The sequence below is a fragment of the Zootoca vivipara genome, chromosome Z (assembly GCF_963506605.1).
Source record: "Zootoca vivipara chromosome Z, rZooViv1.1, whole genome shotgun sequence".
Classification (NCBI taxonomy): Eukaryota; Metazoa; Chordata; class Lepidosauria; order Squamata; family Lacertidae; genus Zootoca; species Zootoca vivipara.
Window position 1 is genome coordinate 6,294,122 of NC_083294.1, and position 15,659 is coordinate 6,309,780.

The 15,659-nt window shown below is 43.7% G+C and overlaps 1 protein-coding gene across 1 annotated transcript in view; it reads left to right on the forward strand.

Moving 5' to 3' along the window:
* Positions 1-15,659, forward strand: part of ASTN2 (astrotactin 2) — a 605,773-nt gene that overhangs the window by 189,343 nt on the left and 400,771 nt on the right. The window contains 1 exon segment of the mRNA XM_035112940.2: positions 3,334-3,712. Within this exon segment, the coding sequence (XP_034968831.2) occupies positions 3,334-3,712 (379 nt within the window).

Sequence of the window (15,659 nt, forward strand, 5' to 3'; positions counted from 1 at the left end):
GGGTCACTGACAGAAAACAGGTAGCTGAAAATGGGCAGTGTCTGTAAATGAAGGCTCTGGTTCTTCTTTCTGGGGCTTGTTAACTTGTTTATCCTTTGTAGGGAAGGGGAAACTTAACCTCTGCTCAGTTTGAAATCAGCTCAGGAATTATGGGCTTTCTTGACAGGTGCCTGGAGGAAAAATATGTCTCTGTTCTTGAAGTTCTCTCTCAACTTGCAATATTGACTGAGCTTTAATGATGCTTTGAAACTTTTGTTGAAAGGGGTCAATCATGCCCTGAAAATTTAGGTTTGTGCAATTAAAGTGGTTTAAAGTACTCTTGCCCTAGTGCACCAATGCTGTGAACACACTCATGTTCACTCTGCATCGAGTGTCCTCCCACCACTGCTTTGGGAAGAGGTGTACACATAACCACAATCCATATATATCCTGTAATTGTCCTCTCATTTTTTAATTAGATGCTGCATTTTGATGTGCATTCACAGCTTCAATCCAAATTGAGAAAATAATGACCCCTCTGTGCTTTAAGCCAATAATGTGCACACAGCCCAAATCCACTAAGAGATAAAAGAAAATGACTTCTGCGTTCCAAAATGCCAGGAAGATGTACTGAAACTTGTGGGGTTATTGAATTATTAATAGGAAGATGTGCAACCACCCCACAAGTAAATGAGGACTATTGCTCCTTGCAGTACAATGTTATTGCAAACAAACCAGAATAAATGCTCAATGAAGACTGGATATAATCTAGCCTCCATGTAAGCAAATTGGAATGATTGCTAAATAAACAGGCCATGTGCAGAAGCCCTAAGTTTTGCTTTCACTTCTTGAAAAAGCACCAACTTTAATTATACTTTCCCTCGGTATAAGTTAGCTCAGTTGGTTAGAGTGTGGTGCTGATAACACCAGGTTTGCAGGTTTGATATCCGTATGGGAGAGCTGCATATTCCTGCATTGCAGGGGGTTGGACTAGATGATCCTCAGGACCCCTTCCAACTCTATGATTCTATTATTCTAATAGGGTTCATGTTTTGTAGCCTTGTCTTGTTTAACTGTTATTTCTGTTATTAACTGTTATAGTTCTAGTCATTACTTTCCATGCATTCATATACTTGTTGTTTGTTTATTTTGTTATGTCTGTGTTTGTTCAACAGTGATCTATAATGGTATATATTCATACTGTCACCAGATCCTGTTTGATCACACTGTGTTTTGCATAATCTTGTATAACCTTTTCTGAAAATTATATATGGGGTGCTAGGGCAGGGGCAGTATCTCTGGTGGGGGACACGATGTGCACCTTCCGGGTAGTTCACCCACCACTGGTCCCCATCCCCTGCACTCGGCTCTCATATGTGGCTCCTGGAAGCTGTCAGCATGTGACTGCAGCCACACCCTGGGAACAGCTTCATCTTACTGGCTAAACCAGGTGTGGGTAGCCAATGGGTCTCAAACCCTTGGTGAGTTAGAGACTTGTCCTGCATGTGAAGGCAGGCTCCAGCAGACTGAGCAGATGAGACAAAGAGTGGGTCCAGCAGTCAAAAACGTAGTTTCTATACAATATGAAGAGGGAAATGGGGGTCAGATGGGAGGGTAGCCCATCTAGAAGAAGGAAAACTCTGAAGGGCTTCGGGAGTAAACCCTGAGGAAAAAATCTGTAGCCACAGCTTTGTGGAACATCTTCAGGAGAAGAAAAGGCTAAGGAGTAAAGCCTGCACAAATCCAGAGTGGAGTCCCTAAAGTGGTTGGATGGCACCTTGTATGCCTCCTTCCAGAAACTCCTTGCTTTGCTTTCCTTTCTTTGGACTTGTCGTCTGGGCAGCCCAGGACCTCCATACACACTGCCCAGGCTTGCACCCCAGGGATGTCACTTTGGTGCTGCAAATGCAGCAAAAACAATGTGTGTGGGGGGCAGTTACAAGTTATAAGCTCAAGGTGGGTGGTAAGGTAGGAGTGCTACGGGTTGCCTCCATTGATGGGCGAGATGATTGTGTCTCACTGGTCAGCTACTGCCTGCCTTAAGCTGGGCAGCCCCCGGTCAATAAAGTGCTGACCCACTATGGCCCACCTGCTTCAGTGGGTGCTTGGAGCAGGCTGAACTTCTGCACCAAGCAAGAAATATCTATCATCTATCTATCTATCTATCTATCTATCTATCTATCTATCTATCTATCTATCTATCTATCTATCATCTATCATCTATCTATTTCCATCTCTATCTATCTATCATCTATCTATCTATCATCTATCTATCTATCTATCTATCTATCTATCTATCTATCTATCTATCTATCTATCTATCTATATCTCCATCTATCTCCATATCTATCTATCTATCTATCTCCATCTATTTCCATATCTATCTATCTATCTATCTATCTATCTATCTATCTATCTATGGTATCTCTAAGCCCCTCTGCAACAGATACTATATTAGCTGGGTTTCCCCCCTTCCACTGCAGTACACAGGAAACAATATGATTCAGGGATGAGTCTTAGGCACATACGTTTGGTAACCAGTGACATTGGGGGGGGGGACTGACTGGGAGGGGCATTGCCTCAGGCACATTTTTTGAGGGGGCACAACCAGGTGCCCCCACTATAGTTCCCACATCAAGGGAAGCGTGTCCAGGCCCGGCCTTCAGGGCTGGAGCTGCAGCAGCAGTGGTGTCTTCTCTTTAGGGCCACCCTTGGGCCACCTGAGGGGGAGGGGGTCAAGCCTGACCTGGGGGGGGGAGCTTCAGAAAGCTGGCGGCAGTGATTAGCTGCAACTTGCAATCACAGCATCGGGGAGGGGTGCCGCTACTGCCTTAAACAACAGCAAGTTTTACTAACCAAAAGAAGTTTGTGAAACAAAGTTGGGTCAGGAGATGCGTTCTTTCATATAGAAGTTAACTTATTACTAACTGAATATAAGGATGCAACAGGCTTAAGCACAGTAGTATATGCACAGCTTTTCTTAATCTTCCTTTGCTACAAGTCCCATCAGTCTAAGTAAGCATTGCTAGTGGCTAGAGTTTATAAGAGTTGTAGTCCAGCAACTTCTGGGCAGGTGAACCCTGCCCAGTGGGTTGTAGCCAAAGTTAGTCCTACTTAGAGTAGACCAATTGAAATAGATAGGCACAACTAAATTAGATCCGCTAATTTCAGTGGAAAGGGTTTCTGGTGTACCTTATCTGCTTGAAGGAATTTTTGTATAGCATCTAGCAATTTAGACACTGGAAAAATAATTTTTTCTTAATAAGAAGACTGATTTTTAAAATTTGTGTTTAAATACAGTTGAAAGAGTGAGAATGTTGAACAGCTACGTAGTTTTGCTCTCTCTCCATTTAGGGAGGCCTGATTGCTCTCCTGTTGCTGCTGCTGGTGTTCACCGTTGCCTTGTATGCCCAGCGCCGTTGGTACAAGCAGCGCAGGATCCCGCAGAAGAGCGCCAGCACAGAGGCCACCCATGAGATCCATTACATCCCTTCGGTGCTGCTGGGCTCGCAGGGAAGGGACAGCTTCCGGAACTCACGCTTACAAGCCCACACCTCGGTCATTGGCATGCCCATCCGCGAGACCCCCATCCTGGATGACTACGACTACGAGGAGGAGGAGAACCCCCTGCGGCCTGAGCATGGCTTCCAGGAGGACGAGTTTGTGAGCCAGATGATGCAGCCACTCGACAGCTTGGGCAGGAGCGGGGAGAAGCCTGACTATGAAAAGAAAGGTTTGTTGCTTCCCTCCCCCACGCTTTCCCTTTGCCAGAGGCAGCCATCTTTGGAATGTGCTGGAGGGGTCATTAAAAAGTGATGGATGAGAAGGGAGGCATCCATGCTGGGTGTTTGTTCTTGCCTTGCCCAGAGCTGCGATGTGTAAGCACACTGGGCTGCTGCACTTGAAATTAGTGTTGAGTTTCTAGGAGCAGTTTGCTTGCATGCAAATACTGGTCACAGGCATACTGCCTTGTGATGCTGCTGAAAGGTGCTTTGAATGATAAAAACATTAGTCAATTTGTCTGCATGCGCGCGCGCACACACACACACACACATATAGTAAGCTAATCATTGCCTTCTATTGAGGAACTTGGGGGTTGCGTGCAGTGCATCTCTGTAGGGACTCGCCATAAGACATGTTGCAGCCTAGCACTGCTTGTGTGGTGAATATTAGATAAGATAGGAGGACTTGTCACCTGAGAAGTTTGCATATCCTTTTTGCTGGATGGAAACTTTCTGGGATCAAATGAAGTACAGCATCTTTCAGTTGTAATACTTTGCAGGCCCCTCACCTGGAGCATTTAATCTTCAAAGCACTTCTTGCTTCAAGGAGGGGATTGTCATCTTTTGTAATAGCATGGAAAGGCAGTGAGGGAGAAGGGACATATTTCTAGATTCATGACTGAATGCTCAGGTGGATTGTGGAAGGTATTCTGCTAAGCCTCTATAGCGTTTCATTCCCGGGGGTCCCATGCTGATAAATGATTCCTGGCTTGTGCTCTCATTTAAATGCCCATTTGTTCCCACCACCCACTTTGTCACTGGGTAAAGGCCAGTGACGTATTTAACGTGACGTATTACAAACCGAAATTTTCCATTGGGTATGGAAAAGATAAAACAATAGAGCAGCCAATGGAACTGGAAAGAGCTGTAGGAGCATAGGAAGAGTTCTTATACTAGCTTAGACTATTTGCCAATCTATTGTGGGATTGTCTGACTTGCAATGGCTGTCTGTGGTCTTGGGCAGAGAGAGGTGTTTCATCTCACCTGAAGTACATGAGCAGAAGCAGCGACTCTGTCCTTTTGGCCCTGACATTGTCACCTGCTATGCCCACGGATCTGGAGCCACAGGAAGAGGGGAGATCTCTCTCTCTCTCTCTCTCTCTCTCTCTCTCTCTCTCTCTCTCTCTCTCTCTCTCTCCCACCCACACCCACACTTGGAGAGCAGTTGTCCTCTTACTTAGATAGACAGATGTAGACAGATGTATATACAGTAACTGCATTCTTCGTTCTTGCACTAGCGGATGGGTGAGTTTCAGTATTGTGCAACAAGAATCTAGCTAGCAAAAACTTGTGCAGCAGACAATCTACTATGCAACAAAGATACCAGCAACTTGCTTATGTACAGTGGTAAAGGTAAAGGTAAAGGGACCCCTGACCATTAGGTCCAGTCGTGACCGACTCTGGGGTTGCGCGCTCATCTCGCATTATTGGCCGAGGGAGCCGGCATATAGCTTCCAGGTCATGTGGCCAGCATGACAAAGCCGCTTCTGGCAAACCAGAGCAGCACATGGAAATGCCGTTTACCTTCCCGCTGTAGCGGTTCCTATTTATCTACTTGCATTTGGTACCTCGGTTTAATTACACAATTGGTTCCGGAAGTCTGTACTTAACCTGAAGCGTACTTAACTTGAAGCGAACTTTCCCATTGAAAGTAATAGAAAGTGGATTAATCTGTTCCAGACAGTCTGTGAGTACTTAAACTGAAGCGTACTCAACCTGAAGCGAACTTAACCTGAAGTATGAGTGTAATTGGTTCTGGAAGTCTGTACTTAACCTGAAGCGAACTTTCCCATTGAAAGTAATGGAAAGTTTTAAAGTGAAAGCCTTCGCAGATGATTTAGTTTTAACATTGGAAAATCCAAAGGAAAGTGTTGCAGAAGCTATAGAAGTAATGGAGAAATTTGGCCAATTGGCAGGATTCAAATTAAATAGACAAAAAACCAAGGTTATGGCAATGAATATGACGAAAGAAGAAAAACAGGAATTACAGTTAAAACATGGACTCGACGTGGCTAAAAAGGTAAAATATCTGGGAATATGGATGACAGCAAAGAATATTAATCTTTATAGTGATAATTACGAACAAGTATGGAAGGAAATAAAGAAAGACCTGGAAAGATGGACTAATATGAAAATGTCATTCTTAGGAAGAATCGCAACAATAAAGATGAATGTATTACCTAAGATGTTATTCCTATTTCAAACTATACCTGTGGTTAAAGGTACGAGGCAATTCCAAGAGTGGCAAAAGATTTTATCAAGATTTGTCTGGCAGGGGAAAAAACCTAGAATAAAACATAAAATTTTGGTAGATAAGAAAGAAAGAGGTGGATTCGCTCTGCCAGACTTGAGATTTTATTATGAAGCGTCCTGTATCTGTTGGATAAAAGAATGGATAACTCTAGAGAATACGGACTTGTTAGATTTGGAAGGTTTTAACAATAGATTTGGATGGCATGCATATTTATGTTATGACAAAAAGAAATCACATACCGGGTTTACGAATCATGTGATAAGAAGATCTCTGTACGAGGTGTGGGAAAGAAATAAAAGGCTGTTAGAGACTAAAACACCCTGGTGGGTTTCACCAGCAGAGGTATTAACAGTTAAGAAAGTAAATATGGAGAAGAGGCGGGCCACGTATGAGGAAATCTTGACGAAAACTGAAAAAGGATGGAGTTTAAAACCTTTTGAGGACATTAAAGGAGTGTTAACAGGATGGATAGAATACCATCAAATAAATGATGTGCTTAAAGAAGATAGAAAAATAGGTTTTGAGGATAAAAGATCCAAATTTCAAATAGAAGTGCTAGAAGGCAAAACAAAGCTTTTGGCAAAGATGTATGATTTGTTGTTGGAGTGGTATACAAAAGATGAGTTGACAAAAGAAGTGATGATTAAATGGGCAAAAGATTTGGGGCATAATATTGAATATGATGCGTGGTTGAAATTATGGAATCAAACTTTAAGATTTACAGCATGTACTGCCTTGAAAGAAAATGTATATATGATGATGTACAGATGGTATTTAACTCCAGTTAAATTAGCTAAAATGTATAGAATGAGTGATAAAAGTTGCTGGAAATGTAAAGAGAAAGATGGTGAATTTTATCATATGTGGTGGACATGCGAAAAAGTTAAAAGATTTTGGGAAAGTTTATATAACGAATTGAAAAAGATGTTTAGATATACTTTTCCAAAAAAACCAGAAGCATTTTTGTTAGGAATAATAGGAGGAGAGATTAGAAAAGAAGATCAAACACTGTTTATGTATGCAACAACCGCGGCTAGGACTTTGTTAGCCCAAAAATGGAAATTACAGGAATTACCTACAATTGTGGAGTGGCAGATAAAAATGATGGACTATGCTGAACTTGCTAGATTGACATGCAAGATTCGTGACCAGGGGGAGACAAGGTTTCAAAAGGACTGGAGTAAATATGTGGACTATATGGAGAAAAACTGTAGATCATTAAAAACTCTCGCAGGATTAAAATAAACCTTACGAATTGACCAATATGTTAAAAAAGGAACTGCAAAAAAGGGAATTAACAAGAAACCCGCATGAAGGGAGGGGGGGAAGTCATAGCTCGGCGGAGCAAGGTAAAAGATGTGAATATAAGATTTTGTATAAAAGATTGGTTTTGTTAATTTGTTGAATTTGGAAAATTGGAATAAAATGTTTTTTTTTAAAAAAAATGAAAGTAATGGAAAGTGGATTAATCTGTTCCAGACAGGTCTGTGGAGTACTTAAGCTGAAATTTCTCAAACCGAAGCGTACTTAAACCGAGGTATAACTGTATTCTCTTGCACAATGTTTCATAAGTGGAAAACATTTCGTCAGTGGAAAAAGTAGGCCGCTATGTGACTTTAACTTAGTGCTGCATTGGAGACAACCCTATAAAGATAAGCTTTCTTTTTCCTCCCTGGCTTCTCATCTTTTCCCCCTCTTATATTTTAGTTTGTAAGCCTGAAGACAGTGGGTAACTGGTTTTGTAAGCTACTCTGGGAGCCTGCTAAAGAACAGGATATAAATGCTTTAAATAAATGAATAAAAGTGGGTAGCAACACAACTTTTGTATTCCTTCTTAGGTTTCAGAGTTCTTTGCAATTGTTATGGTGCTGATTACCTTTTGCGAGAGGCTGCTTTTATCCCCCCTTTTAAGAAAGGGATACTGAAAGACCAAGAGCGATTCTGTATAAGACACGAGTGGAGCTCTCAGAACCTCATATCATCCATTGCATTTCACCATGTGGCCTTAAGCAAGCCAGCATCTGTTCATCTGTAAAATGCTTGCGATTTGTTTGATTTCATTTTTGCATTTGAACAAGTAATGTGTTTAATTGCTGTGTGAATTAAATGTACAGTGCAAATTACAAATCCAAGTATAATTGCTTCAAACCACACACAACAAAACAAAAACCTTATTTTACATTTAAAAAATTCTCATTAAAGTAAGATTATATTTTAAATACACAGTGGATTCACAGTTCATGGTGCACATGCTTGAGGCATGATGGAACTGCAGAGAGGACACGCAGTGCTGAAGAGTTGAGTGAAAACATTTTCTTTCTCTCTCTTTATGCCTTTTCTACCCCCACATCTTGCCCCCACCTTTGCTCCCACCTGCTTATGCTGCCACCTCCGCATCAAGTGGGAAGCCAACCTCAGTGTGAGAACCACATCAGCAAAATAATTAAAATCCCCTGCAGCCTTGAATTTATTGTTTCCCTCTTTTTAATGGTAGAAAGACACTCACTATATTAAAAACCTACGGAGTGGATTAAACCTCTGCAGAAATCTGATTTCTTGCTTGCATCCCTTAAAATATGATCTCTGCCTTCCACTAAAGCTAGTGTGTGCTTCACAGCAGTGATGGAAGGGAGAAGTCCTCCACAATTATTAACAGAATCACATATTTCAGAGCAAGCCTCTGATTTCTAGACCAGCCTCCCTAACCTGGTGCCCTTTGGATGTTATTGGTGCTGTTGGGCTCTAACTCTCACCATCCTTGACCCTAGGCCATGCTGGCTAAGGAGGATGGAAGCTTTGAGTCCAACCCAGTTTGCCAAAGGCTGCTCTAGACACTCAAGCACAGAGGCTATTTTTCTAGAAAAAGCGGTGCCAGAACTCACAACGACACTTCCCTTGTTCTCTTAGAATGGCAATGACGCCCACCTGAGAGGTGCCAGAATGGAGTTCAAGCAGGTTCCGACTGAAAAATAGCCCTGCTCAAGCATGTCGATCATTTCCATCTCTTCACTAAGTTTTCTAAAAAGGGGAATCTCCCTGCCTTTCTTACTGCTGGTTCCAATTGCATGGTCTAGGGGTGGAGAACCCTCTTCAGACTGAAGACTGCACTCTCATCTTGGAGCCTTCTGAGGGCCATGAGTGGGGCCAGAGGCAAAAGCCGGTGGAGCAACATATGCATCTCTTACCTTCATACAGTAGGCTAGTTTCTACAGTCACAAACCCCTCTCTATCCTCTACCTAAGCAAGCTAGAGGCAGTGCAGACCCAGGTGTAGTGAAGCTGTGGGAGGGGTACAGGCAGTGAGCAAAGACCTTGAGACATGAGAATGAATTGCAATTAGGCTTTACTGAGTACAGATGCATAGGCTTGGCATAGGCATTGGGCTTGTATCCCTTGATCAACCAGACTGCCTTCTGGTTAATATGCTGTCTTTTCACAGAAAAGGGGGTTGACAGATGTTGGGGGTCACCCTCAGCATGAACTTCTTCTGGTGACTGCTGTTCAGACACTGGTAGTCTATCAGCTGGGGTCTGTCAGCCCCTGATTTGGGCTTCTGGAGAGGAAGTGACACCCTCCAAGGGAATCCTTGATGGGAGAGGGGCAGGGGCCCCCTTCTCCGCTCTTCCCTACAAAGGATTCAGCCTAATGCATCTTCCACCACTAGACTTGGTGCTCTTGCCAACTCATTGCCAAACCTAGAACCCCTGTAACCAATCAATGAGCATAAATACCTGTTACCCACATGTCACTACCTGGTGCTCACAGCTGCATGCAACCCTGCCTATTCAAGGCTCTCATCTTGTGTGAAATCCTGGGGTGCTGTATTACTGAAGCACCATGAGCCTGCACGTTCCAATGGACCACCTTGGTAACTTTCCTATGGGCCCCATCAATGTCAGTGAGGTTTCTGCCTCCCCTCCACACCTGCCTTTTACCATATGCCAGCCACTCAATAACAGTTCAGTTACATGGCATTCAGCAACGAAAGAGGAGGTTACACAATACCCATCTCATCAACTACTCCCCTCCTGTTAACCTGAAGTGAAATTTATTCTGGCAGAAAACCACTATTAGCTCTTACTGTTTGGAGAGCAGGAGCTGGGGAGCTGGAGCTGGCCCAGGCTGGCTTGACCTCCTGACCCTTTTATTCCGTGTGTCTTCTGCGCGCTCTGTGCACTGTGTTTAGAGGAAGCCTCACACAAATGATAGGAATATGTGTTTTCCTTCCTTGTGCCAAACAGAAAATGCATTCCCCAGAGTGTTTTGGCTAATGCACATTTGATTGCCTGCATTTTTAGTCTTGTCTCTTGAAAGCAGCAACACCCATCTCTGCTTATTGAAATGTCATTAGAAAAGCATTTAATATTGTTAACCTGCAACATAGCAATAAAATGCCTCTGAAGAAACAAAAACAAGGCATTAAAATTTTAACTAGTAAGTGAGTGCATGGTAGCAGGCAGCAGTTTTATTCTGTGTTCTCTCTCTCTCTCTCTTTGTCCCCCTTACAAAGCAGTAGCTTTAATCTTTAAACACCCTGCCATGGATGGGGCCTTGGGTGGGTCTCCTCTCCAATGCTTCCTGCTGTGCTTTAAGGTCTGCCCGAGAGACCGTGTTGATATATCTCATCGTGTAAGCAGTGTTGGGGTCATGCATGGCTGAGAACCAAGGTAAAAAAAGAAATCTGTATGAATAAAACAAAACGATAGAGGTAGCTGGGAAAGAAAACAGTCAAGGAAGCAACAAGCTGCTTCAATGTGGAACAATTCCCCAGGGATAGTCTTGTCTTCTATCTGCATTTATCCACTGAACCCTTTGCACTACTGATAAAAGGAATCGTGATGCTTCGCCAAGAGAAACAGACATGTGTTCTCAGTGCCACACTCCAGTGAGATATGCAGGGGGATCAGAATAATGAGCATATGTGCCCGTCCTGTTTAAGTAGTAATGGTGTGTGTCAACACCAAAGTTAGATAGAGTACGCCTTTAAATACAAGGAGCTATTTATTTTAGCTGGCCTTTATATCCAAGTCAAAATTTAGGCTGCAATATCAGTCTGCATGTTCATTCAGAGGTGAATCCTGTTGTGTTCAGTGGAGCTTACTCCCACTCTCGTTGTCTGACTTGCCACTAAGTCACTTAGTGTCCTTGCCACTAAGTCAAGGACAACTCCTTGCTCCCTGCTCTCGATTTAAAGCTTTTGCGCTGGGGTGGTGGCGGTAGGGGCCCATTTTGGTAGCATGGGAGCTCTCATCTTACTTTTTCAAGGCCAGAGGAAAAAGCCGGTGGCTCAAGGAGAAGGTGTACTGTCAAAACAGTCAACTTAGCTTTCCTCTCCTGCTTGGCTCTAGAAAGGAAGGGGGTGAGAATTTGATTGATTGGTTGGTTTTGTTTATTTATATGCCACTTTTCCACAGTGAGCTGTGCCCAAAGCAGCTTTCAACAAGCACCCACTTATTAAATTGAGTGTGTTGAAGAAATTGATTTATGAAACATATTAATAAATTCAAGTAAAAGGTAAAGGTAAGGGGACCCCTGACCATTAGGTCCAGTCGTGACCGACTCTGGGGTTGCACGCTCATCTCGCATTATTGGCCGAGGGAGTCGGCGTATAGCTTCCTGGTCATGTGGCCAGCATGACAAAGCCGCTTCTGGCAAACCAGAGCAGCACATGGAAACGCCGTTTACCTTCCCGCTGTAGCGGTTCCTATTTATCTACTTGCATTTTGACGTGCTTTCGAACTGCTAGGTTGGCAGGAGCTGGGACCAAGCAACGGGAGCTCACCCCGTCACAGGGATTCGAACCGCCAACCTTCTGATCAGCAAGCCCTAGGCTCAGTGGTTTTACCCACAGCGCCACCTGGGTAGGACCTAATAATAATAATAATAATAATAATAATAATAATAATAATAATGCAGCTTTGCAAAAGAAGTAACTCAGACTTACATGCAGACCAAAAATAATGTAAACAGACAATAAATAAAGTTCCACTGTACTGGTTCCACTGCAATTTTTACTGTGCTTAAAGGAGCCTCAGGAGTCAGGCTTAAATATTGTTCATAGAAGATGCGGTCTTCTTACCAGGGTAGATTGTCCATTGCCCGGATAAGGCTGACAGCCTCAAAAGCAGTCTCTCCAAGTGTCCCTATTTTCCAGGGACGTTCCCAGATTTACAGAAACCATCCTGGTTTCTGATTTGATCCCAGAATGTCCTGCTTTTCCTTAGGATTTCCCTATTTTCACCAGATAAATGTTGGGGGGTATGGAGTTAGGCAACCCCCAAGCCAAGGAGTTGAAAAACTATACAACCTTTAGAAGACATCTGAAGGCAACCCTGCATAGAGAAGTTTTTAAATGTTTAATGTTTCATTATGTTTTTATATATGTTGGAAGCTGCCTAAGTGGGCAAGGTATAAATAATAAAATTATTATTATTATGGAATAGGATGTCCCTATTTTCGTAGGAGAAGTGTTGGAGGGTATGCAGAAGGAGAGTTTCAGGGGGACCATTTGGGTGAGTCTTCTTCACCAGTCCAGCTTTTTCCTCAAAGTGCTGCAAAACCGTAGGTTCGTAGGCAATGGGCATATTCTTGCTCCAAGCTGGAGAGGAAGGCCTTCTCCCACCACCCTTATCAAAGGATAATGATAATACTTGCTACAGAAAGGGTGTTGAGCAGAAACTCTTTCTTGAAAATCTTGGTGTCCTGCTTCTGTGAAAGCTGTTGCAGTTTCCTCTTCAGGTATACAGAAATAGGTATGCTGGAGTCTGCTCATTTTCCTCTTCCTGCCTCTTGCCTGTTTCTGCCTCTTCTCTTGATTTTCTTTGTATAAATTATTTAGAATGGTATAAGTCTGCAGGGACGCGGGTGGCGCTGTGGTCTAAACCACTGAGCCTCTTGGGCTTGCTGATCAGAAGGCCGGTGGTTCGAATCCCCGCGATGGGGTGAACTCCCGTTGCTCGGCCCCATTTCCTGCCAACCTAGCAGTTCGAAAGCACGCCAGAAAGTGCAAGTAGATAAGTAGGCACCACTCTGGCGGGAAGGTAAACAGTGTTTCCGTGTGCTGCTCTGGTTTCGGTGTTCCATTGTGCCAGAAGCAGCTTAGTTATGCTGGCCACATGACCAGGAAAAACTGTCTGTGGACAAATGCCTGTCCCCTCGGCCTGTAAAGCGAGATGAGTGCCGCAACCCCAGAGTCATCTGCGACCGGACTTAACTGTCAAGGGTCCTTTACCTTTACCTTTAAGTCTGCAAAAGACAGAAATTACTGAATTTTCAATACAGATAAGAGAAGAAACCCCAAACAAGATTTAGGACAGAATATTATTCTGCTACGGTTTCAGGAATTGGCAATAAAGCATATTTACATTGTATCACTTTCCTTCTCTCCATCTACAGAACATCTAAAAAGCCAAAGGTAAAGGTAAAGGTAAAGGGACCCCTGACCATTAGGTCCAGTCGTGACCGACTCTGGGGTTGCGCGCTCATCTCGCATTATTGGCCGAGGGAGCCGGCGTATAGCTTCCAGGTCATGTGGCCAGCATGACAAAGCCGCTTCTGGCAAACCAGAGCAGCACATGGAAGCGCCGTTTACCTTCCCGCTGTAGCGGTTCCTATTTATCTACTTGCATTTTGACGTGCTTTCGAACTGCTAGGTTGGCAGGAGCTGGGACCGAGCAACGGGAGCTCACCCCGTCACAGGGATTCGAACCGCTGACCTTCTGATCAGCAAGCCCTAGGCTCTGTGGTTTAACCACAGCGCCACCTGGGTCACTGTTTTGGTAATCTAACCAAAACAGTGGTGGTAGTAATACACCAATTGTCTCCCTCTTCCTGATCCTCTAGAAATGTTGAGACAGGGAGGAAGGAGGGATTGTGCCATGCTCAGCATGAAACGCAACTGCAGCACTCGATGGATATGGTAGGTGCTGTTGTGTTTTGGAGACAGCTTGTTGCATCCCCAGGCAGGATGAGGTGTCATTCCTATTCTCTAGACAGTTACTTTTGGCTCCCAGGGGAAATCTGTCAGTATAGTATCACAATAATACTTCGGGTGGTTTTGTCACCAAACCTCAAACAGCTTCACCAGCAGAGCTGTCACTAAAACCTCTGTAGGTTGTCACTTGCTAATTGCCATGGATGGTGAGTCAAGCTGATTTCTGCCCTCCTCTGCAACTTCACTGACCTCTTCACCCTCATTTGAACCTGTTGCAGACGCAATTCATCTGGGAGACTAGTTTTCAGGTGAATGTTGAAATAGAGTAGAGACAGGAAGCAGAGATGCATGCAGCACAGTGGCTGTGTGATGTCTTGAATCATGTATTTGCTCCTGAAAACTAAACAGACGTACCTCAGAAGTCGGACGGAATCCATTCCAGAAGTCCGTTCGACTTCCAAAAAGTTCAGAAACCAAGATGTGGCTTCCAATTGGTTCCTGATTGCACAGGCGCACTGGAAACAATAGTGGAAGCTGTGCTAGGCGTTCAGCTTCCAAAACAAAAAACCACGTTTGAAAAAACCAGTCACTTCCGGTTTTCAATCGTTCAGGAGCCAGAACGTTTGACTCCCAAGGTGTTCGGGAGCTGAGGTACTACTGTAGTAGCTCTCTTGTTTTCAAGAACCGCAGCATCAAGCTCCTCAGATCCTTCCTATGTTCTTTGTAGGCTATGGGTTCCCTCCCTTTTCTGCAGGCGGCATGTTATGCATTTTGATTTGAACAGAAAATTGCCATGCTCCCTATGTGAACGATTCAATCTGCCCACAGTAATGGTCTTCAATGCTACAACACCCAACTGGATTGCATGCTTATCAAAGGGCGGGCCATGCACTGGTGGCATTACTGCCATTTTATTTTTGTTCTTAAATGTTTTGCACACACACGTGTGTGTACATGTCTGAAAGATGGAGACAGAGACAAAGACAGAGATTGGTAATTCTGTTTGGGAGCTGGGAGCTAGGGGTCTCCCAACAGATATTTATGAGAATCCCATCAAGCTACAGTTCCTGGGAAATTTTTGTGGACACCATGACTGTTCAAGCTGGTATAAAACCATTATACGGCTGGTGTATAATCACCCAGAGAGAAATAGATAAAGAAAGGTGGGCACCTGCAGTAGATGGCCGCAGTTTGGGGATGCCTGATCTACAGCTTTATAGAATGGCCACATTTTCTCACTTGGGCTGTTTGGTAAAATAAAATCACAATTAATAAACTCATAATTAATAAACTAAGGGTGATGAGAAGGCTGTGTGTGTGTGTGTGTGTTGTGCAGAAAGTTAAGGAGAGACAGATGTGTGGTAGATGGAGCTATCTGTTTGTCCTGCACTGGAGCTGTAAGCTAGCACAAATACATCCAGATAAATAAATGTGTTGTATCATCTGATAACAAGCATGTCATAGCGAGAAAGTTAATGGAGTTTCATGCTTTGACCTGATACCAGGCTGTGCAACAGCTAGATAAAAAGCAAGGTAAAGATCAGATGCTATTTTATCGCCTTCCCGCCTCCTCTTGCACTATTACCATGAGGTAGGGGGTAAGATCATGGATGGAGGGAGAGAGTGGAGAGACAGATAAGGAGGCAAAAGAAACGGAAGGAAAGTTCTGATCACATCAAAGACTGACATGGTGACCTTGCATAGAACACAGA